General features: G+C 36.0%; 6 protein-coding genes across 8 annotated transcripts; 3 read left to right on the top strand and 3 right to left on the bottom strand.

Annotated features, from left to right (window-relative positions):
* The first annotated feature begins 2,456 nt into the window (after nucleotides 1-2,456).
* Nucleotides 2,457-4,381, top strand: LOC108909361 (serine protease HTRA2, mitochondrial). Its single transcript, XM_018713679.2, has 3 exons — nucleotides 2,457-3,649; nucleotides 3,715-4,066; nucleotides 4,125-4,381. The coding sequence occupies exons 1-3, from the start codon at nucleotides 2,938-2,940 to the stop codon at nucleotides 4,309-4,311; spliced, it is 1,251 nt and encodes a 416-aa protein (XP_018569195.1). The 5' UTR covers nucleotides 2,457-2,937; the 3' UTR covers nucleotides 4,312-4,381.
* A 102-nt stretch (nucleotides 4,382-4,483) lies between these two features.
* On the bottom strand, nucleotides 4,484-5,315 carry LOC108909362. 2 transcript variants are annotated; one of them, XM_018713681.1, is made up of 4 exons: nucleotides 5,130-5,315; nucleotides 4,936-5,074; nucleotides 4,747-4,883; nucleotides 4,484-4,688 (listed from the first exon to the last, which is right to left on the bottom strand). In XM_018713681.1, exons 1-4 carry the CDS (start codon nucleotides 5,229-5,231, stop codon nucleotides 4,590-4,592), a joined length of 477 nt encoding a protein of 158 aa, XP_018569197.1. In that variant the 5' UTR covers nucleotides 5,232-5,315; the 3' UTR covers nucleotides 4,484-4,589. The 2 variants fall into 2 exon arrangements, with proteins under 2 accessions (XP_018569197.1, XP_018569196.1); XM_018713680.1 differs by having other exon boundaries at nucleotides 4,744-4,883; nucleotides 5,130-5,314.
* A 293-nt stretch (nucleotides 5,316-5,608) lies between these two features.
* Nucleotides 5,609-7,868, bottom strand: LOC108909404 (glutamyl-tRNA(Gln) amidotransferase subunit B, mitochondrial). The gene is made up of 8 exons (XM_018713737.1): nucleotides 7,707-7,868; nucleotides 7,396-7,657; nucleotides 7,026-7,341; nucleotides 6,737-6,972; nucleotides 6,277-6,456; nucleotides 6,082-6,215; nucleotides 5,903-6,026; nucleotides 5,609-5,850 (listed from the first exon to the last, which is right to left on the bottom strand). The coding sequence occupies exons 1-8, from the start codon at nucleotides 7,778-7,780 to the stop codon at nucleotides 5,632-5,634; spliced, it is 1,545 nt and encodes a 514-aa protein (XP_018569253.1). The 5' UTR covers nucleotides 7,781-7,868; the 3' UTR covers nucleotides 5,609-5,631.
* Nucleotides 7,869-8,116: 248 nt separating this feature from the next.
* On the top strand, nucleotides 8,117-9,643 carry LOC108909406 (NEDD8-conjugating enzyme Ubc12). Of its 2 annotated transcripts, XM_018713740.1 has the most exons (4): nucleotides 8,117-8,219; nucleotides 8,499-8,574; nucleotides 8,629-8,723; nucleotides 8,883-9,643. In XM_018713740.1, exons 1-4 carry the CDS (start codon nucleotides 8,208-8,210, stop codon nucleotides 9,228-9,230), a joined length of 531 nt encoding a protein of 176 aa, XP_018569256.1. In that variant the 5' UTR covers nucleotides 8,117-8,207; the 3' UTR covers nucleotides 9,231-9,643. The 2 variants fall into 2 exon arrangements, with proteins under 2 accessions (XP_018569256.1, XP_018569255.1); XM_018713739.1 differs by lacking the exon at nucleotides 8,117-8,219 and having other exon boundaries at nucleotides 8,239-8,574.
* A 1,732-nt stretch (nucleotides 9,644-11,375) lies between these two features.
* On the bottom strand, nucleotides 11,376-18,810 carry LOC108909401 (importin-7). The gene is made up of 9 exons (XM_018713728.1): nucleotides 18,629-18,810; nucleotides 18,234-18,545; nucleotides 17,032-17,337; nucleotides 15,462-15,900; nucleotides 14,474-15,363; nucleotides 13,758-14,391; nucleotides 12,589-12,849; nucleotides 12,374-12,517; nucleotides 11,376-11,799 (listed from the first exon to the last, which is right to left on the bottom strand). Exons 1-9 carry the CDS (start codon nucleotides 18,710-18,712, stop codon nucleotides 11,738-11,740), a joined length of 3,132 nt encoding a protein of 1,043 aa, XP_018569244.1. The 5' UTR covers nucleotides 18,713-18,810; the 3' UTR covers nucleotides 11,376-11,737.
* Nucleotides 18,811-19,199: 389 nt separating this feature from the next.
* Nucleotides 19,200-20,526, top strand: LOC108909370 (28S ribosomal protein S35, mitochondrial). Its single transcript, XM_018713693.1, has 5 exons — nucleotides 19,200-19,343; nucleotides 19,398-19,485; nucleotides 19,539-20,070; nucleotides 20,122-20,287; nucleotides 20,340-20,526. Exons 1-5 carry the CDS (start codon nucleotides 19,238-19,240, stop codon nucleotides 20,417-20,419), a joined length of 972 nt encoding a protein of 323 aa, XP_018569209.1. The 5' UTR covers nucleotides 19,200-19,237; the 3' UTR covers nucleotides 20,420-20,526.
* Nucleotides 20,527-20,931: the final 405 nt, after the last annotated feature.

The raw sequence follows: 20,931 nt of genomic DNA, 5'->3' as shown, positions 1-20,931 counted from the left end.
TACATTTAACGAAGATGTTTATTTTCTATTTTATTTTGCAAGATTAGGATTATCATTTAAAAATGTACCTACATGTTATCAATCATACTTTTTAATTGTAATCTTAGATTGTTAATTAACAAAAGCTTAATTATTTATTATCATTGTTAGATAAGTACTGGTAATGGATATGTTGGACATATGTGATAAGCGTCACTTAAGTTATTTTAAACTTAAAAGCTTCTTAGAATTATTTCTTTTCCCCGTTACACAATTTTACGAACAGTTAAAAAAATTTGCACCGTACCACTGTGCCTGATTAATTCCGTGTACCAAATGCGATCCGCTTTCGCGTTATCTCCTCGAACTGGATTTTTCCGAGTGCCCACAAAATTTTACAGAATCTGACAAGTCGTTAATCCGGCACAATGGGCGCCTATCCGTATTCCCGAGCGGTATCAATAAGGCCATTGATCAAGTACGTATTGCCTAGTAATGGCAAACCTAATGGTATTGTAACGGCGACGATAAATCACAGACCAGGCTATTTATCAAATTCAGAATCAACCTACAATTGAATTTTCTCTTCTCAATCATAGTCGACGTGATGTCTCGCCATGCGCGGGCCTGATGGGAGATGTCAAGGGGGCAAACGTGAAACGTTTAGTTGGATGGTTTCTATTTCCTTTACCTTGATTTTTATTTAATAAAATTACTCATAAAAGCCATGAAACGGCTCTATAACAGTCAGAAACAAAGCATATATTCACCCCAGCTTATCTTAAATGTCACTGCTAGTGAATGCCTACTCGCAAAAAAGCATTGCACCCAACTCTAGTAGGTACAAAAGAATACTTCTGGTAGGTACAAAGTAATGCTTTGTACTACTTTGTACTATCGCCAGTAGGTACAAAATAATGTTTTATTCAACTTTCCGCTTCTAGAACTGCCTCCCTTTTCCAAGCAACTGAATATGGATGTGTTGAGTGAAAACTTGCTTTTCAAACTTCGCAATATTTTATACATATACATATTTTCATTTGTAATCCATCTCCCATTAAAACTAAATACCTATTCATATTACATAGAATACATGCCACAAATATCAAAATATTCATATCTATATTTCAAACCTATATATGCTGTTGGCATTGAGGAAGAGCATGAAAACAATAATTGTTCTTCGAGTTGATTGCCCCAACAACGCGCGCCGCTCTGAGTCCGGATTTAATTAAAGAAGAAATGCAAAATCGTGCACCAGTCTGTCGTATATTGTTCTCTAGATGATGCGTTAATGTCAGATGCTCGCCTAAGTTATTATTTATAGGAATATTATTCATAGAAATGGGTTTTTACGGCTGTAAATTTTAATAAACGCAGGTTATCAATTCCGTAATAAGATACGATGAAAAAATGTATCAAAGAACTTGACGGCATTGCGGTTTTACGGCTACCCGTAATTTAAGAGTCTACAAATGTAAAGGGTAAGTGGTCAATGATTATAGGTTTATTGATCAAAGAGGAAATAAAAGTCAACGTCAATTAAAATTACATTTGTCCAGATTAAATAATTTAAATTCCATTTTTTTCTGATAGCCTTTGATGTTAACAGTCAAAACAGAAAAACTTCCCCTTTAAGTGATCTATCGATTCTGAGATCATTTTAGGGACAATTGGATTAGCTAAATTGAAAGCTGTTACTAGTTTTAACCTCAACAAATACATACTTCACCAACTACTAGAGCATTTCTCATGTCTTCGATTCGACAGTGGTAAGACGAAGAAATTATGATTAAGTATTTTCTAAGAGGAAATTACATCTCGCCTTTTATATTTTTATGGAGTAACACCGCAGGACATTTCGGAGAGGAATTATTATCTAATGAAATGTACTCTAATGAAAGGATGTGTAATATATGCTGTTATTACCCCTAATAATTAACTGCGAGTGACATAAACTTTAATAAAACATATTTATGGGTCCCATAAATTCTGCATAATGTTCGTTATAGCTCTAAATGGGGAAATAAATAAAAATTATCGAGTTTACCAAAATTAATGTGTTGATTTAGAGTTTCATAGAAGTCGTTAAAATCTAACGATTTAAGATACAAAAGAGGGCTCATAATTCTTGTGGGCCCCCACATGGTTTCAAGATACATATAATAAAGTTGGATATAGAGTTAACCCGATAAACAAGTATACAAACACGAATCGATTAGAAAGAGTGTTGCAATAAGAACTACAAGAAAGGTAAAATAAACATTAGTTGTCTTTCCAGAAATAAATTAGATATAATAATAATATAAGATCACTTGATCATACATAAAAAAATATTACAATATTATAAATCTATTGTATTTCACAGTAATTTATATGACAACTTTAAAATTATCAATTGTGTACCTAATTATCAAATATTTTGAACAATTCATTACGTAATAACTCAGTATTTCTTTCTATAACATTACAACAGTTAAATTTTAATAATGTTTTATATGTATACGTAAATTGAGTTATTTGAAACTGTTACTTTACTTTAGGACAAACTGGTTCCACTTTACTGCCATCTGGTAGACATAGTCAAAACTAATTAATTCAGTTTTGTAATTTCAAACAACTATACTCTTCTTCTTCCTCTAAAGCAGTTGATATGATAGCACAAAATTGTTTTCATCATAAAAGAATCAAAATTCAAATAAAAAAAATTACGTATGTATTATTAAAGACATTAGACTTTTTCGCGACTGAAAATCGAACTTGTAGTTACTATCTCTATCTCTTTTGATCTTAGTTGTCATATGTCATATTTAAATCTCTTCACTCGCTCATACTACACATACTACAACCAGAGACAACCTACAACCAGTCAACCACTCGCGAAAAAAGGCCTATTGTAATAAGAAAGCAATTCTAACCTCAAATTTAGTATTAAACATTAAACATTTTTAATTTTAAATGTCTTTTCAAAAAAAATTATTTGTGACAAAAACTGTGTTCCGTTTCTTAACACATTTCTCAAAACTTGATAAAAATGTTAAACCAACCATGGCAATCATCCAAAGCTACGCGGAAGAAAAAACGTATTGTCGTAAATTTGTTAAGCAATTAAAGTACATCCTAGCCATCACCTCAGGCTATATCACGTATAAAGCCTTTAAGGAAAACATAACTTTAATGCCAAACGTATCAGCTGCATCTGTGTTTAGTGGCAATTCTCTTGCGGGAAGGAGAAGCCAGTTTAATTTTATTGCGGATGTGGTCCAAACATCGGCACCAACTGTAGTTTACATAGAAATAAAAGACAGCAGAAAACTAGACTTCTTTACCGGTAGACCCGCGACAATATCTAATGGATCAGGTTTCATAATAGAGAAAAATGGTCTTATTTTAACTAATGCCCACGTGGTCACAAATAAGCCAAATGCTCAAGTCGAAGTTAGGCTTATGGATGGATCTATTTTCCATGGAGTTGTAGAAGATATTGATTTAAAGAGTGATTTAGCCACAGTTCGAATACCAGCAAATAATTTACCAGTGATGAAACTGGGCACTTCTTCAGATTTGAAACCGGGAGAATTCGTAGTTGCGATAGGAAGTCCTTTAGCATTGAGTAATACTGTGACTAGTGGTGTTGTTAGCTCAACTCAAAGAGGATCGCAAGAACTGGGTATGTATTGACAATAGAAACCAATTTTTCTCTCTATGTAAATAACATTTCAATATTTCCTTTAGGTTTAACGGGAAGAGATATGGTTTACATACAAACAGATGCTGCAATAACCTTCGGTAACTCTGGAGGGCCTCTGGTCAATTTAGACGGCGAAGCTATTGGTGTGAACAGTATGAAAGTGACGGCTGGTATCTCTTTTGCGATCCCGATAGATTACGTAAAGAAATTTTTGGATTCCACGACCGGCCCAAAGAAAAAAGAAGACGGTCCCAAGAGACTTTATATGGGTATCACGATGCTTACGTTAACCCCTCAGATCATCCACGAATTGCAACAAAGGGATCATCTAATTCCGAGAGACATCCAAGGGGGTGTTTTAGTGTGGAAGGTCATTTACGGTTCCCCTGCTCACAGGTGAAATTTGAACTTTTTCATCTCGATATGTACGTTTCTTTATTAAAATTGTTTTTAGTGGTGGATTACAGCCTGGTGACATTGTAACTCAAATTGATGGGAAACCCGTACAACACGCCGATGATATTTACAATATTTTGTCAAACACCAAGTCTAGGTCACTGAAAATGTCCATCAGCAGATTTGGTCAAAAACTTAATGTAACAGTAACACCGGAAGATGTGAATTTACAAACAAAACTTTGAATTAAACGCTTATTTGCTGCATTTTGTAAATATTGTGTATTTAAGCAATAATATATTTCGTTTTCAAAAATAAATTTTATTATTTCACGGTACCTTGTGAAAAGGCTTGTATAAATGCAATATTCCACCTAAGTAAAAAATATTAAAGGGGTATTACTGAAATCAACAAAACTGATCTTAGTATGTGATATATTGAGATTTTTATTTACAATAAAGGAAATGGATTCAGCATTGAATTGTTACAAAAAGACTGGATTGTGTTATATTTTAATGTTTTATCATCTCTTCTTTCTAGTTTTTACCTCCGTCCATCCGTCCTGCTCCATAGCAGTCTGTGATTTAGTTTGTTCGTCTTCACTTGAAGAATCGTCATTGACCTAAAAAGTACCAAACGTTAAGGAACTTCAATTAAATAGAACACTAAACCTTTACCACTGTTTGAGATGACTGTGTTTTCAATTGATTCAACCAGTCGGCATTCATGGTCGGTAACTTCTGATATTCTATCTCGCACTGTTCCACATTCCCCTCCTTTATAAGCTGTATAAATTTAAACAAAATCGCTGCCACCTCTACAATAAAAATAAATTTTTGTATTACGAAAAGCTAAAAAAATTGTTTTACCTTTGGGTGAATTGTCTTCACAAACGGTTTCAAATTCTTCATCTAAAATATCCTCTAAAGCTTCTTCGATGCTCAGTACATCAACGCTAGGCTCATATAGGCAATACTGGACCATGTAATTCATACATTCTACTGCAGTCTATAAAATAAACATATTAATGTTGTATACTGTTAATGTTGCCCTAACTTCTTACTTGTTTACTGTTAGGTCCTCCCATAGAATGTTCTACGGCTAGTTTCAACGCCGTCCAATTATTAAAAACGTGTTGTACTACTCTAGTGAATGCTTCTTCCATTTCTATTTTAATTAGACATCATTTGCAACAGTTAAACGTGTACACACGATCATATTTACAAAAAAAAAGAGAGGTTAGGTTAGATGTCAATTGATAGTTAACTTGATAAAAAAAAAAATTGTACTTCTGCTGTTGGTAGAACTGAAATATGGTGGCGACATCTATACGACGAATATATTATGACTAGTTTTAGAAGAATTCTTTAAATTGAAAGATGACATTAGAACTACTGGTAAAAATTGTATATTTTTTAAAATAACTTCGTCTTTAAGTTACTGGTTTTTGGATGCGAATATAAATGCAAATTTTAATTTATTTGTAGTGTGGTTGCAAATAATTATTTAATTTCATAAAAAAAGCGAAATAAAATAGGTAAGTAAAATACTAAATTAAAAATTTATTAGCTATCTAACAATTTTTCTAAAATTGCATGACACCTAGCCATGTCTGCTCTGTTCTTAGTTTTTCCAGCTACAGCTCCCAATAACGCCTTAAAAGCTTTCGTTTTTCCCGATTTATACGCCTTAACAGATTTTTCGTTTTCCTGAATAACTTCCTCACATAGTTTTCTAAGTTCATTTTCATCGGTTATTTGTGATAAATTTTTCTTCTGTACAATCTACAAAAAAATCGAATTAGTAAAATTATTCCGTTATGGAGAATATATTTACCTTTGTAGGAGAAACTGAAGTACCAACAATTATTTCTTCCAACAACAACTTTGCTGTGTTTCTGTTAATTTTCCCACTTTGTAAGAGTTCTATTATTTCTCCAAAATAATCTGCTTCACACTCACTACCATATAAATAACACTTAAATAACTTCAAGTTTATTTAAAAAACAAACTTACATGTACTCAGGCTCCAAGTTCTTTTTATTTAGAAGCGTGTTTAAGTCGTGTATTAGCAAGTTTGCTAAAAGTTTACCATCGATCTCCCTCCGTCTCAATGCTTCTTCAAATATGTTCAACAATGCAAAATCGTTCTTAAAACACAAAAATCATCAGTGACAAATATATACTTTTAACGGCAAAATTTAATCTTACTACGAGAATGACAGCCTGTTCGGCGGTTAAACCGATTTCCTCTTTCAATCTCTGCCTTGTCTGCTCTGGCAGTTCGGGTATAGTTGCTTTTAATTCATCCGCATTTACGCAACCTATATGAACGGGACCCATAGCAATGTACAAAGGTGGCAGATTCGGTTCCGGCATAAATCTGTAATCCTAAACAAATTGTCAACAAAAAGTTGTGCACGTATTCTAAATTTTTCTCATCTTCGAAATTTTGCCACATAAGATCGCAAAACAAGTAGGCATCGTTACCAGAAAAGGACTGAAACTAATTTTCATTTAACAAAAAAGAAAAACAAGGAAAAACGTCATTCACCAACTTTTTAACACTAAAAAATGTAACCTTTAAATTAGGCGATGTATGCAGGCGCAGATTAATCGGGTGACTGCAGAGACAACAGAATAAGTATTAAATTAATTTTTGTAGAATTACCTGAACCACCTCTTTATCACGCATTGCTACCGTTGTTTTCTTAACAGCGTCCCATGCTCTAGTCTCATTCACCACTGTTCCTCCAGATTCTTTTAACTTCACTTGCCTCTCTATCTCGCACTGTATAGCAGCTGCTACCCCCCTCACGGAACCTATATTTTTAATTTCAGTCCTTGTCCCTAAAGGCTCGCCTCTCCTATTTATAGACACGTTTGCGTCGACTCTCAAGGCACCCTCTACAAATTATTTCAATAATATTCCTGTTAACGCAAATATTAATCATTAACACCTTCCATCTTACAAGAACAAGTATTAATCCTCCGTAAAATTTGTATCAATTCTTTAACCAAAGCCGCAGCTTCCTCTCCATCTTTCAAGTCCGGATCAAATACTAATTCCATGAGAGGTACACCAGCTCGATTTAAGTCGACTAGGCTTCTATCAGTCTCGTGTAAACTTTTTCCGCTGTCTTGCTCTAACTGTAATTGCTTAATTCTAGACTTGGCTTTGTAAGGTGTTTTGTGGATGCCAGGGGTGAATACATGAAATTCTAGTTTACCGTCAACAGCTAAAGGACATCGTTGTTGAGTTATTTGGTAGCCCGCCTAAGAGTTATTATTTTTAAATGAAAGTATTTCACGTTGGATGTAATTACTTACAGGCATGTCAGCGTAAAAGTAATGTTTTCTGTCAAATGAAGACACGGGATTAACACGACAATTCAGAGCTAGTGCAGTTAATACGCCAGCTTCGACACATCTCTTGTTAAGAACTGGCAAGGTGCCTGGTATTGCACAGTCAAATAAAGAAACATTGGTGTTAACAGGTGAGGAAAATTTGGTAGAGGCCCCGGAAAATAGTTTGCTAACTGAATTGATTTGTGCATGCACCTCCAGTCCAACCACACTTTCCCATTTGTTGCTAAAAATGTTTGGATATAAAAATTTATTAAAAGAAAGATATATTTTACCTCTTATTTGATTTGACTGAATATTTACGTTTTGGTATGGATAATACTATTTTATTCCTAATCCTAAAAATCATTGTTTTAAAAAATTTAACCTATTTAGATTTCCCACTCATTCTTGTTTTGTTTTTCCATCATGCACCTACATCCATTGAATAAATTTATAGTCAGTGATAAAAAATTTTCTTCCTCTTCTTCTACCCCAGTCTCAACTTCTCAATTATAAAGCAGTATGGATATTAATCAGAAATTATGTGTAGAAGTTTTAATAAAATAAAGTTAAATTCCGATATTATTTAGACTTTTACTGGGTTCACCATTACTTTTAACAATTAGAATAGATTTTTCGATGTTTACTATAATTTTCATTATGAAAGTTGTCACAATTGGTGACTCTTTTCTTTGCCTATCAATTTGCCAGAATTATGGATTTTGTTTAGAACGTATTTTTATTCAAAAGATTTCCAGTATAATTAATTATTCACTTTCTATAAAATACGCAATATGTTCATGTTCGTAAGTGTACACTACTACTACTACTAATTTACTACTACTACTACTAATTTAGACTACTGTTTTTTAATAAGAGATAGAATTGGATTTTAAAAATTTTTACCTTGACAGCTAGTGACAAATAAGTGTTTTTGACAGTTCGGAAAAATCACAAAAAAGAAATCAACATCATAAATAAATTTTTCTGTTTTATATGTTTTAAAATAAACGTTTAGTTAGTGCTTAAGCTAATTAGTTCTTATCAAAACAAATATGATAAAATTATTTTCCCTCAAACAACAGAAAAAAGATGGAGAAGCCTCGCCAAGGACTGGTAACCAGAAAAAGGCCTCTGCTGCCCAACTGAGAATCACAAAAGGTTGTTAAACTGTAATAGGTCTATCACTAACACTAATACAACTTTCCTTTACAGATATAAATGAATTAAACCTTCCGAAAACTTGCACAACAGAATTTCCCGATCCGGATGACCTCCTAACATTTAAGTTAGTTATTTGCCCAGATGAGGTAAATTCTATTATGTTTTAATGTTTCAGATTGATAGGACGTCTATATTATTCATGAGATAAAAATAGTAACTAACCTATATCTATTTTTTAAATGTATAGTAATGCTGAAGTTACTATTTTTAGAAATATTTTCAATTAAAATTGAATTATATTTTAGGGCTTTTACAGAACAGGACGATTTGTGTTTAGTTTCAAAGTAGGGCCCAACTATCCGCACGAGCCACCAAAAGTGAAATGCGAGACGCAGGTTTACCATCCCAACATCGATCAACAAGGAAACGTGTGTCTAAATATCCTACGTGAAGACTGGAAACCTGTACTCACAATCAATAGCATCGTGTACGGTCTTCAGTATCTCTTCTTGGAACCTAATCCAGAAGACCCGTTAAACAAAGAGGCAGCCGAAGTGCTGACAAACAACAGAAGATTGTTCGAACAAAACGTTCAAAAGGCCATTCGCGGAGGATATGTTGGTGGTATTTATTTTGAGCGTTGTTTAAAGTGATGGACTGTCGTATGTGAAAGAACTTACTATAAGTTAATAAATGCCTCTTTTGCAAGGACCCCATTTAAAGTGGTTAAACGATAATCTTATAACGTAAAGTAAATCTAATCAAAAATCTTTAGTTGATAAATGTTTTCATTTGTAGATCCTGAGTTTAGGCAGCATTGCAACAAGAAATTTAAGCAATGGAAGAACTACCTCTGAATGTTATTTTTATTTTGAGAAAAATGCTGTTTCTCGGGAGGTTTAGGTGTTTTCGAAATCTTTGTGAAGAATTGTCGCGTGTTAAATCTACAAATTGTTGTAAATTATGATAACTTAGGAACAAAGGCTTTTTCAATTAAGTTTAAGTTTGTTTTATTGTTGTCCATTTAATCTTAATTTATTTTTATTCATTTATAAGCAGCATAGGAGGGTACTTTTCTTAATAAAATTCTCAAAAACTACAATTTTTTCATATTTTCCATAATTTAATTAAGATATTAGCACGATAAGGTAAATCATCGGAAAAAATAAATTTACCAAACTGAAGTGCACTTTCTGTGACACTTTCTATTTAAAAATTGCACAAAAATCAAAAGGTCACATTTTCGCTTCATATGTACTGGATGTTACAAAATACAGATTCTTTGTACATATAGGAATAATGGCCCACCTCTTTCAATATACAGGGTGTCAAAAGTTAACAATAGAAAGCAGTAATAAAAATTAAAGTAACCATATTTTCACAATAAAGCTTGGAACTTATGAACAACTTTGTGAAATAAATAAAATTAATAGTTGCTGACCCTGAGGTCAAATTTTTTTTTTTGATCTGTCGGCGAAGCTTTTGTAGTCACCACTGAAGGTGCCAACAGCGAAGAACGGCAAATGATTACGTTTGTAACAGCCTTAGAATGAACAATAATAACTGAAATGAACATCAAGATGGGCCTAGAGGTGCTGATAGCGGGTCTGTTACAATAGAGCCTAGCCCGAGAACAAGTGAAGGCGGAGGAAGTGCAATGTATGTCTGGAACTGGCAGCGACCAGGTATATAGGCCATGGCCTAACAACGTGGAAAACCATCGTACTTTAAATATTAACCCACCCGCAATTTAATCTTCCAATTTCTCGTAAATGACAAATTAAGTATTGCAAATGGTACCATTAAGATATATCTGCGCAACGTCCACCAAGCAAATTAGGTTTACAAATTAATTTAAAGAAATTTGTAATTTGCCACATTTACACCAAAAAGTAAGTTAAGTTTCGAACCAAGTCCATTTTATAGAAAATTGCGTTAAAATGGGGGAAAGTCTGGTATTTGTACGTTAACTCATATTTACAGAAACTGTGTAATAAAATCTATAAAAATGTATTGCTGGTTGCCAATTTGCTATAGAGCACTCTTAAATCATGTTTCACATCAGCAAATACTTCACATACGCTTTTACTTCACGACCCTCGATCTATTCCGACTGATTACAGTGGATGTGAAGTAGTCTGTGAAATATTTGCGGACGTAAAATATGGCATCTAAAAAGTGACTTTTCATCATGAAATGAGTTCGTAAAACTGCATTTTACTGTGAGGTAGACAGAAAATTGTTTAAATTATGAAAATTCATATTTTGAGAAGTTCCATTATGCCAAATGTATATCCACAAAACAAACAAATACTATTAAAACGAGGATAAATCATGTGTCTTTGAACTACAATTACAACGGTGCCGTTTTTTTTTTTTGATAATAAAAATCGTTTTGTGTTGTTTCATCACACATTACGTAATAATACCACAAAATAAATTAAAAAAAAAACAAGCTAAACGTGAAAATTTGAGTTTCGAACCAAGTCCATTTTATAGAAAATCTGCCTTAAAATGGGGGAAAGTCTGTTATTTGTGCATTAATTCATATTTACACAAACTGTGTAATAAAATCTATAAAAATGTATTGCTGGTTGTCGATTTGCTACAGAGTCCTCTTATATCATGTTTCACATCATTAAATACTTCACATACGCTTTTACTTCACGACCCCCGATCTATTCCGACTGATTAGTGGATGTGAAGTAGTCTGTGAAATATTTGCGGACGTAAAATATGGCATCTAAAAAGTGACTTTTCATTATGAAAATTTATATATTAATAAAAAATGAGAACGATTCAAAGCAAAATATTTATTAAAATTCAATTATAGTCGTAATATAATTAACACCTCTCTTATAACTGCAAACAATCAACTATAAATAATGCAATAATCTACTGCAAGTAGTAAACCAGAACGTATCTTGACACTGCCATTAGTTAAAATAAAACTATATACATCGAAAAAAACAGCTGTTCAGCGTGACTTTTATCTGTATATAATTTAAACTGTTTCACATACAATCTAATAAAAAGGCACTTAATCAAAATAAAAAAGATATTTATGATTAAACTGTACAAATAATCACTTCACTGGTCAATATAGTCAATTTTACATTCAGTCACAATAAATTACATTTATTTAAAAACACGAAATTATTCATGAGTTGGTGTCTCCAAATTTGAATGTAGTTGGTACCGCCTGCTGAGTGAACATGTACCCTGAAACAGAAATTGGACGAGTCACTAACGGGAAACTTCTGAAGGGAAACTCTCGGGCGTAAGGTACCGTTCCACGTTCACAGAGAAATTTCACAACAAACTAATTTTGAACGAAATTTGTGAAATAAACAATTCCAAAAGAAGTTTTCTTATGTTTGTGATATTTAATGTACAAAATTCAAAACATAACTATGGTGAAAATTTAATATCTTCCGTCGTTAAGAAGAAACGGGCACAAATACCCTACAACGATGACTGCTGCACTAAAACGCCAAATGTACATCCCCGTAACAAACAAATACTATTAAAACAAGGATAAACAATGTGTCTTTGAACTACTATTAGAACGGTGCTGTTTTTTTTGATAATAAAAATCGTTTCGTGTCATTTTATCGCACGTTACGTAATAATACCACAAAATAAATAAAAAAAACAAGCTAAACGTGAAAATTTCCTCTCGTAAAAATCATGTAATGGCATTCTACACATACAAAACACGAAGTAAACGATAAAACCAAAGCACTCCCTAATGACACGAGAATTACGTTGTTTTGTCGGGTTCTAAACGACTCACCTCCTTGCTGTTCGATCCTCTTGCTTTCCCTAGCCGCGGCTCGTTGTTCGGCCAAAACGCACACCTCGCCCAACGTCTTCAACTGCTGTTCCGACAGATTGGACGTCAACGCGTTATACCACTCCGGATCCTGACCTTGAATAGCTGCAAAGCAAACGGAAATGTTTCCTTGAAAATACTAACCGACGGCTTCGGCTAAATTTACGGTACACTACCTGTCATAACTTGTTTGAACGCCTGATATTCATCGACGTCGCAGTCTTCCTCGTCCAGAGGGGTCGTGTAAGATTCGAGCACGGTCTCCTCGTTCGGCTCGAAGTCGGAGTCGTCGTCCTCCGAAGTGTCGTCGATGTCGTTTATCGTGGTACTTACGTTCATACCCTGGGGCGCGTCGGCCCCTATGGCCCTCCTGGCGAGATTCTCGAGGTACTGCTGACCCTGGTCGTCGATTTCGTCCTCGTCGGAGCTGAGTATATCTACGGAAGCAATAAGAGAACTCTAAAAGTTGCAAATGTCGACGTAATCTGTCAAAGGCTCTACATAGTTTACCTGTTTAACATTTTTCGGACATTAGAGCCTTAAATGATTGGTTACAAATCTGCAGACGCAGGTGTGGGGACAGGTGTTCCACAAGGGTCAGTTACAGGACCCCTCCTTGTTTGTCGTTTTTATTAATGATTTTTATTGAAACGTTTGTATGAATGCTGTATTATACATGGCGATTACTTAAAATTATTCGCTAAGATTGATTCACTCGGTGACTGTTGCAAAGAAAATTACTTCAAAGGGTAACAAACCGGCCGGGTGGACGGAATTTGAGGATCTTGGAATTAATTTTGATCAGAGACCGTTTCTGGTGTTGCACCAATTTCAACTGAATTAAACTGCAATTAAAACAATAAGTTCTTGGTTTGAAATCAGTGACGTCGCGTTTGCAACTGGCCGAAGCAGTTTCGACTAACCTAAAATAGTTTTCATCATGAAAAAGGAACAAAGATGGAACAGCAAATACATGTAAGAGGTATATTCAGAAAATACGAGTGAGATATAACCTACAAAGTGTATTAAATGTCATTGCTACTCGATGCCTACTAGCACAAAATATTGCGTTGTACCTACTGGTGAATTGACCTACCATTCCGTAGATACTATGTAATCGGCGCGGTAGTTGTTTCCCACGACACCATTAGTTAAAAAGTAACTCTTTGTAAGATGGAAGCCTCGGAGAATTTTTTTTTTAAATTTTATTCCGTTTATTGCATTTTTTACGTGAAAAATTGTACATTCGATAACCAAATGCTTGTCCAAACTTTATAGACAAGATGTTTCGCAAAATTAACTTTTATAGGTTAAATTTAAACAGCTTATAAATAAATAAACTTACCGCCTTCAATTTCGCCTTCCGAACTCTCGCTGTCCTCCTCCTCGGCCGCCTCGGCCGCTTTGGCCGCGTATGCCCTCTTCAGTCCCTCAAACAGCAATATGAGCGAGGGCACCACCTTGGGCGCCATCTCGATCAACGCCGGCGGCTTATTAGGCATGGCGATCAACGTGCAGAGCCCCAGGACGCACAGCTTCCTATCGTGGATGCCCAGGAAGCAGTCGGTGTCGTGCAGCCACTGCTTTACGAAGTGATTCGTGAAGTCGGGCATCTTCTGCAGTACGGAGAACAGCAGCTGGGGGTCGTAGTACAGGGCGGCGATGAGCACCTGCAGGCACATAGTGCGCAGCTCGCTGGTCTTCACCTCCCTGAGGAGTCGGGTGGCCGCCAGCTCGACCAGCATGGGGGCCGCTTGGTCGATCTTCTTCCTGCACTGGAGCAGGATCACCTCGAGTAGCTTGGCGGCGTGAGATTCCGGATCCTCGCCGCAGTCCTTGGTGAGGATCTCCTTGCACATGTTGTAGATGGCGAGCAGCCGCTGTTCGTCCGACAGGAAGGCATCCGTGTCTATGGTTATGTAGTTGTGTAAGGCGGGCATCATGTCGGTGAAGTGGTCTATGCCGTTCTTCATAAATACCTGGGGAATTTTTAAATTAGTCACCGATTACAAAATCCAGTTCCCGAAGGACCAAATTTCCAAGTTTCGAAACGATACTAACCTGATAGATCAGCTCGAACACCTTCCACATATCCGGCGAGATCTGCTTACTGGTCAGGTCGTAGATCAGCGCCAGCACCTCTTCGTAGAACTCTTGCACGGCATTCTGTAAAACGTGCGCTATCACCTGGAGCACGGTCGGCTCCAGCAGTCGCATAACCTCCGGCTGTTCATCCATTACGGTCAAGAGCGTTTCGATGGTGTTCAAGAGACCCATGGCGGTGATGGCCTTCTCGTCGGAACCCTCGTCGGTATCCAACACCTGATTGAAGGTCGTCGCGAGGTGTTGGCATATCTCCACGGCGATGGGCACGAGCTGCTGCGTGAAGACGCACACCAGTTTCTGCATGACGCCCGTCACGTCTTCGTTTTCCGTTTCCCGGATAATCGTGAGCAATTCCAGGGCGATCTGCTTCACTTGGGGCTCGATATACTTGTGAGACCTCTCTTGGTAGTTCAGCATCGATTGGAGAGCTATGGCCGCCTCTACTTTAACGGGAAGGTCCTTATCGAACAGTAAAGCGCGGACCGTCAAATTCACAGCTTCCATGAGGACGTTCTCTTGCTTGAAGTTAAACTCGGCGAAGTAATGGAGGACCCAACAAGCCCTGGCCCTCATATGGCCCCGGTCGCTGTTAAATTCGGGGAAAACGTACTTTATGAAGAGCTGATCGAGTTGCTCGCGGTACATCTGCTTCTTCAGGAGGATGTCCGCCAAGGAGCCGACCATGTGGAGAGCCCCGTCTTTCTGGGGTGGTTCCGTGGCGTTGTTGGTGAGGATTTGAGTGATCATGACCATGGTCTTTTGGAGCATTTCTTTGCGTTTCTTACACGAGGAGTGCAATAGGGTTTGGGCCGCCGTGACGGGCGAGACGAAATCCTCGAATACATCTAGAAACGACGGTGCAACGTGACACATTTAAAAAAAAATCATTCTTAACAATAGAAATGAACCATACTAAAAAAATGAGAGAAAAATCACCACTTACCAAACTTAACGCGAATGTACTCATGGGGGTCGACGGTCCACAGCTCGTGATCCTCCGCCGAATAGCTCATAAGCGGGAACAGAACGTCCTGTATAATAGCGGGCATGTGCGGCTTCAAGATCTTCCACGTATGGGCGTGAGACACCGCCTGGTTGAGGTAGTTCAGCGTCTGTTGGAGGACGCGCGGCGGCACCCAGTGTCCCCCACGGTAACCATCGAGGACGCGCAGCAGAACCTCCAGTATGCCGGCGCTGAACGTTTGCAGGTACCACTCGGCGAATTCGTTGTACTCTTTAGTGACGTGTCCGGGTGAACCGTACCTCTCGAACATGCGGTAAAGGATGTGGAGGGCCCATTTTTTACATTTCCACCAGGGCAGGTCGGGCCGTTCGTCTTCGTCAGGCAGGAGAGCCGCGGGGGGGACCGCACGCTCCACAACCTTCAAGAAAGTCATTTCGCAGTTAGCGTAAGGAATTTCTCACGGGTTAGTCAATGGAAAAGTGTTATATTTCAATTTAGCCCCAGCGAAAAACAAAGCCCACTTTTACATTAATAAAATTTGTTAAGTTTTTCGATTAAAATCTGGACCCAATGTTATTTTTCGAGAACGTTATTAAAGAGTTGACTTTTATTCAACACCTCTTAAGAATCAAAACAAATTTTTTATTTCTGCAATACACAAAGTCTTTTTTATACAAGACATAAGAATATTTTACCGTTTACAAGTTAAATACAGACACAATTTACAATTTTCCGGTTCATTCATTATGCTCCCTTCAAATTTAAAGATCCTATTAAGTAAATATGTAAACAGATGTCACGAATAGCATTAGATGTCAAATAAGTTAATTGAGATGTGAAAATTGTTCTTTGCATCCACAAATCAATTTTCAAACGCAAAAAAGGCACTTCGCAATATAGAATTAAAAATAACTACTTATATTGTCTCTACAAATTAAAAAAATTACCATCCTTTTTTGTACTAAAATAACTATTAAAGATTGTAGTTATATTTTTATATACCTTATAAAAACTGTACTAGATACTGTACAATTTTTTATTTAAACACACAGTGTATAGATAAATTTTACACCCCATTATTTAAAATGAAATGCTTCTTTAATTTCATTGACATTCTTACCGATTGAAAGAAAAATTTCAACATTGCTTTGGGCGATTAAAAATCCATGTTTATTTATTCGAGCAAAATTTTTCAATGTGTAACGTAAAATTGACGTTAAAGGTTAAGTAAACATATAATAACTTAAATGTAGAAATGATAAAAGAATGAAAATAAATTCTTCCCTCCATCCGAATTCCAGAACACTATTTTAGGATGCATTTAACCTTGATGAATCAATTTAAAGCAAACCTTACTTCCATTCTGCCTATCTCTATTACTGAACTATGTAAATTAAGAATTAACGATAATTCCACAACCTATTTGTCTTTATAATTAACGTTCCAACGTAACGTGAAGAATAATTAGAAAATATAAAAAAAATAAACAAATTACTTTTCTATTCAGTACAAGTGTATTGTCAGAGTCAAATTGTCAGTTTAAACTCACCTGCCTACAAACCTCCATCCACTGGGCAAAGGCATCCTTGCTGATTAGATCCAACGGTAAAATGTACTGAGTAAGAGCAAAATAGACCTTTAGGCCTTCTTTCTGAAGCAGAACGGACTGCTCCGACGGATCGGATAACAGACGAACTTCCAGTTGGTACAGCTGAGGCAAAAGCAGGTTCATAGCTTCGTGCAGAGGTCCTCTTTCCTCTGCCTTCTTATACTCAAAGTTCTTGACCAGCTGGTAGAGGCAAAGCAGGGAGCCGTGCCAACCGCTTGGATCAGGATTTGAAAGATAAACGCTTATCTGTAAATGTGAGTTCGACTTGGTTTTGCGGACGGTAGGGTCACTGTGTCAGTTATACGACCAATACCGGTTCTCAACTAACTTTGTAGAAGTCGAGCAAGAATAAGAAAGACTGGATAATTATTGCTTTCCCGGTTTCCCTGTTTTTGACCACAATTTCCCTCACTCACGGTTCTTTTCGCATTTTTGTTCAAATTTCTCTGCCACTTTTTATTTAATGATGGTCAGATATCTTCTGTTTTACTTTAACTCACTATTTGGACCACATTAATGGCAAGAAATACAAATTTGCTCCCACATTTCAAACATATTCTCCAATAAACCTTTTTCTTATCACATTGATATCAGTTTTGTTCTATTTATAACTAAAAATGGGTGGTCGAAATCAAGCGGCAATATGTCAAAAACAGGAAAGAATCTACTTAATTGTTGAAAACCGGCACGGAGACCATATGATTTTTCAAATACATACAAAGTCAAACAGACACTCATAATGTAAGAAAAATGTAAATATTTTCTTCAAAACCTCACGATTTTTGAAAAAATTTTAATTTCCCCCTAAACCTTAATGAATTCTTATTAAAAATTTAAATAGAAATATTAGGAATTGGTTTTTATACAATCATATGTGAGGTATTAGGTAAAACCATATACGACAAAATGTTCTAAACATTATGACCCACATAATACTTTAAATTAACATTTTAATATACGATGCCACTTTAAAAATGAAATACTTCCATAAATATTGTTTTTATCTCACTTAATTTGTTGAAACTGAACATTTCACCGCATTAAATACGACTGAATAAAAAGTTCTTGAAGAAAACTGTCAGCAACCACCTAATTTGCATTATAAGAATACGAGTGCGAAAGTTATAATTATCGAAACAAACCTTATCAACGATCTGCGTCCATCTCTCTGGAAAATCATGTTTCACCATATGATTGACGCAAGTGCATAGCTGTGTTCTAATCAAATCCGGGGCGTGAACAACGGCATCTACTATACTGTCTCGTATAAGGGCCCTGTCCTGCTCGTGTAGGGCGAAGGGCATAGGCTGACCTGCCTCCGCCTCCCTATCTTGCCAGCTATTGGAAATGAGATTCTTCAAGTAAATTGCACCTGCCTGTCTGACAGGCATATCACAGTCTGCCATCATGACTACTTGAAGCAGCGACGGAGCGAAGCCTATTATCTTGTGGATCTGTTAAGGAACGCATTTATTAATAACTTTCTAATGCGGAACAATAGCAGCAACATGCCGCATCAAGCACATGTTTTACTTGCCTGATCGAGCTGGGCTTCGGCCTGCTGCCGTTGGTTGGGGTCTATCGTGGCCCTTAGTAAATCTATCAGTTTCCTTATTTCCATTTTGTGATGCTGGTTCGAGTTTCACTTCAATTTTAACAGTTGTCCAGACGTGACAATTTTTTCTGTAAGATGCTCGGCACCCGCACGATTACATTTGACAGATGGTCACGTGACCACAGCCAACTTAAAAACAAGTAACGCTTTTTCAAAAATCCTAGCCGATTTAAAATACATAAATACTGTGTAATTATTGTAATTTGCAAACAATAAAAAGTTTCAGAACAAATTTATTTTAACGAATACTTAGCTAATTAATTATTTAATTATTACTAAAAAAACTTTTCAGGTGCTTATACGTATTTCCTCCGTACCTTAGCTTAGATTTTTTCAAATATAGTACACTGACTTACTAGTTGTGTATTCAAAATACAACAACGAATATATTTCCAACATTTTTTCCAAATATATACCGATTTTTTTTTAATCTTAAATTTATAAAAATATCAATTTTTTTTGTTGCGCTGTTGTCATAACTGGTCATCAAATGTCAAAATGTTTGCCTTGCCTTGAACTTAACCTAAAAAAATGATGAGTATTTCGAGAAATTTAGACAAAATTTTTTTGAGAAATGTAGAAAAGCAGATAGTAGCTTGCTATTCCAATGCAGCAGAACCAAAAAATGATATAAAAGGTATCATTACCGCTACACGCTTTAAACAATTTTTCTTAAAATAATTAGTTTTAGATGAATTTCGAGTACTAAATCTGAAACATGTTAGGGGGCAAGTTCAACAAAGAAAGCCGCCTAGAAAAATAGAAGTTTTGCCCCCTAGGTAACTCTCAATTCTAAATATAAAAATTATGATAAACTACTTTATAATTACAGAGCGAATAAAATGGCTGTTGATCAAGACTGGGGGAGCGTGTGGCCAGGTCCCAGATCATTCCATCCGGCAACTGTCCCTTTACCAATACGACAAGGTTACGCGGAGAAAGGGGCGTCTCCAGATAAATATGCAAATGCAGAATTAATGAAAATACCCAATTTCCTTCACCTTACTCCTCCTGTAATAAAAAGACAGTGTGAAGCTTTGAAGAAGTTCTGCACACCTTGGCCAAAAGCTCTAAACACGGACGGAAAATGTGCAAAGCATTTTCCAATTGAAGTAATTTCCAGCGATTACTGTCATTCGTCCCCGTCGATAAGAGATCCACTGGCTAGAATAGTTAACGTACAATTCAAATTATCTGCTTTGCAGCTTACTCAGAGAGCACGGGACAAGTTTTTAAGGTTAGTCGGTGAAAAGTATGATGAGGAAAGTGACACAGTAACGATAATAACAAACCGATGCCCTCTGAAGAAGCAAAATTATGACTACGCCATGTACTTGATCACTGCACTTTATCATGAGTCATGGGTAAGAAAATTGTTTAAATTTTGGATAACTTGTAACTTTTAATTCATTTAGAAAGTTGAACCGTGGGAAGAGTTGAAATCCGAGGCAGACATGGAATATTACGACTGGAACAAAAATGCGTCTAAAGCAAGCATTGAGGCCATTTTCGGAAGATTATCGGAGGAGATTCCGAACGTTTCGGAATATTCTGATGCTGTTACGTTCCTTATGAACGAAGGTGAAAAATATTATCTGCAATTGTTGTCTAAATACATATCCGTGTTTTTCAGGTGAGAGCGAATATAGCGTCACAAAATATGGAGAAGTGGTAAGAAAAATTCTAAATTTGCCTTCATCGATTAGTACGTAGGAATAAAAAGTTTTAACCAGTTTCCAAATAATGATTTGTTCTCAGTTATGAATAGGAATTAAAAAAATATGTTGTTTTTCTTTAAATAAATTAAATTTTAACTTGTATCGTTACTTTTTTTTCACTGCTTGGAGTCGTTGACCTGTCCTTGTTCTTGGGCTAGGCTCGGGATGAACCGTTTCCAGAATAAGCGCGTTTGACAATTATGGTAGTCTGAATTATTGAGAACGAAAATTAGTGATTTTTATGATTTTATGCAGCAAAATAATTGTTGTTTTTAAGTTTTTTTTTTATTAAAATATATATCGTAAATAATACAGTATCTTTATCGTTAAATGCTTTTATCTTGGAACTCATTTGTTGTACTGACAACAAACAAGTATACCTTTTTTTTGCTTAAAAAATTACAAGTCTCGAAATAGTGACACTTTTAAAAAAATTTTTATTCTAAAATGCTGGGGCCGAATGTGGTTATCGGTAAATACACAGCTTTTACTCAAAAATTACTCAAA

The sequence above is a fragment of the Anoplophora glabripennis genome, unplaced genomic scaffold (genome assembly GCF_000390285.2).
Source record: "Anoplophora glabripennis isolate ALB-LARVAE unplaced genomic scaffold, Agla_2.0 scaffold143, whole genome shotgun sequence".
NCBI lineage: Eukaryota > Metazoa > Arthropoda > Insecta > Coleoptera > Cerambycidae > Anoplophora > Anoplophora glabripennis.
This window is presented reverse-complemented; position numbering and strand designations above follow the sequence as displayed.

Bases quoted from the DNA above. Each gene is read 5' to 3' on its own strand.
- LOC108909370 (XM_018713693.1), top strand. From the start codon at position 19,238: ATGATGAGTATTTCGAGAAATTTAGACAAAATTTTTTTGAGAAATGTA. The intron at 19,344-19,397 runs GTATCATTACCG...AATTAGTTTTAG, and splicing joins ACCAAAAAATGATATAAAAG to ATGAATTTCGAGTACTAAAT. The intron at 19,486-19,538 runs GTAACTCTCAAT...TTATAATTACAG, and splicing joins ATAGAAGTTTTGCCCCCTAG to AGCGAATAAAATGGCTGTTG.
- LOC108909406 (XM_018713739.1), top strand. From the start codon at position 8,469: ATGATAAAATTATTTTCCCTCAAACAACAGAAAAAAGATGGAGAAGCC. The intron at 8,575-8,628 runs GTTGTTAAACTG...TTTCCTTTACAG, and splicing joins CCAACTGAGAATCACAAAAG to ATATAAATGAATTAAACCTT. The intron at 8,724-8,882 runs GTAAATTCTATT...ATTATATTTTAG, and splicing joins TAGTTATTTGCCCAGATGAG to GGCTTTTACAGAACAGGACG.
- LOC108909362 (XM_018713680.1), bottom strand. From the start codon at position 5,231: ATGGAAGAAGCATTCACTAGAGTAGTACAACACGTTTTTAATAATTGG. The intron at 4,884-4,935 runs GTAAAACAATTT...TTTTTATTGTAG, and splicing joins TGAAGACAATTCACCCAAAG to AGGTGGCAGCGATTTTGTTT. The intron at 4,689-4,743 runs GTAAAGGTTTAG...GGTACTTTTTAG, and splicing joins CACAGTCATCTCAAACAGTG to GTCAATGACGATTCTTCAAG.
- LOC108909401 (XM_018713728.1), bottom strand. From the start codon at position 18,712: ATGGAAATAAGGAAACTGATAGATTTACTAAGGGCCACGATAGACCCC. The intron at 18,546-18,628 runs GCAAGTAAAACA...GTTCCTTAACAG, and splicing joins CCGAAGCCCAGCTCGATCAG to ATCCACAAGATAATAGGCTT. The intron at 15,901-17,031 runs GTGAGTTTAAAC...ACTTTCTTGAAG, and splicing joins GGATGGAGGTTTGTAGGCAG to GTTGTGGAGCGTGCGGTCCC.
- LOC108909361 (XM_018713679.2), top strand. From the start codon at position 2,938: ATGTCTTTTCAAAAAAAATTATTTGTGACAAAAACTGTGTTCCGTTTC. The intron at 3,650-3,714 runs GTATGTATTGAC...TATTTCCTTTAG, and splicing joins AAGAGGATCGCAAGAACTGG to GTTTAACGGGAAGAGATATG. The intron at 4,067-4,124 runs GTGAAATTTGAA...AATTGTTTTTAG, and splicing joins TACGGTTCCCCTGCTCACAG to TGGTGGATTACAGCCTGGTG.
- LOC108909404 (XM_018713737.1), bottom strand. From the start codon at position 7,780: ATGATTTTTAGGATTAGGAATAAAATAGTATTATCCATACCAAAACGT. The intron at 7,658-7,706 runs GTAAAATATATC...AAACATTTTTAG, and splicing joins TCAGTCAAATCAAATAAGAG to CAACAAATGGGAAAGTGTGG. The intron at 6,457-6,736 runs GTAATTCTACAA...CAATTTGTTTAG, and splicing joins GTGATAAAGAGGTGGTTCAG to GATTACAGATTTATGCCGGA.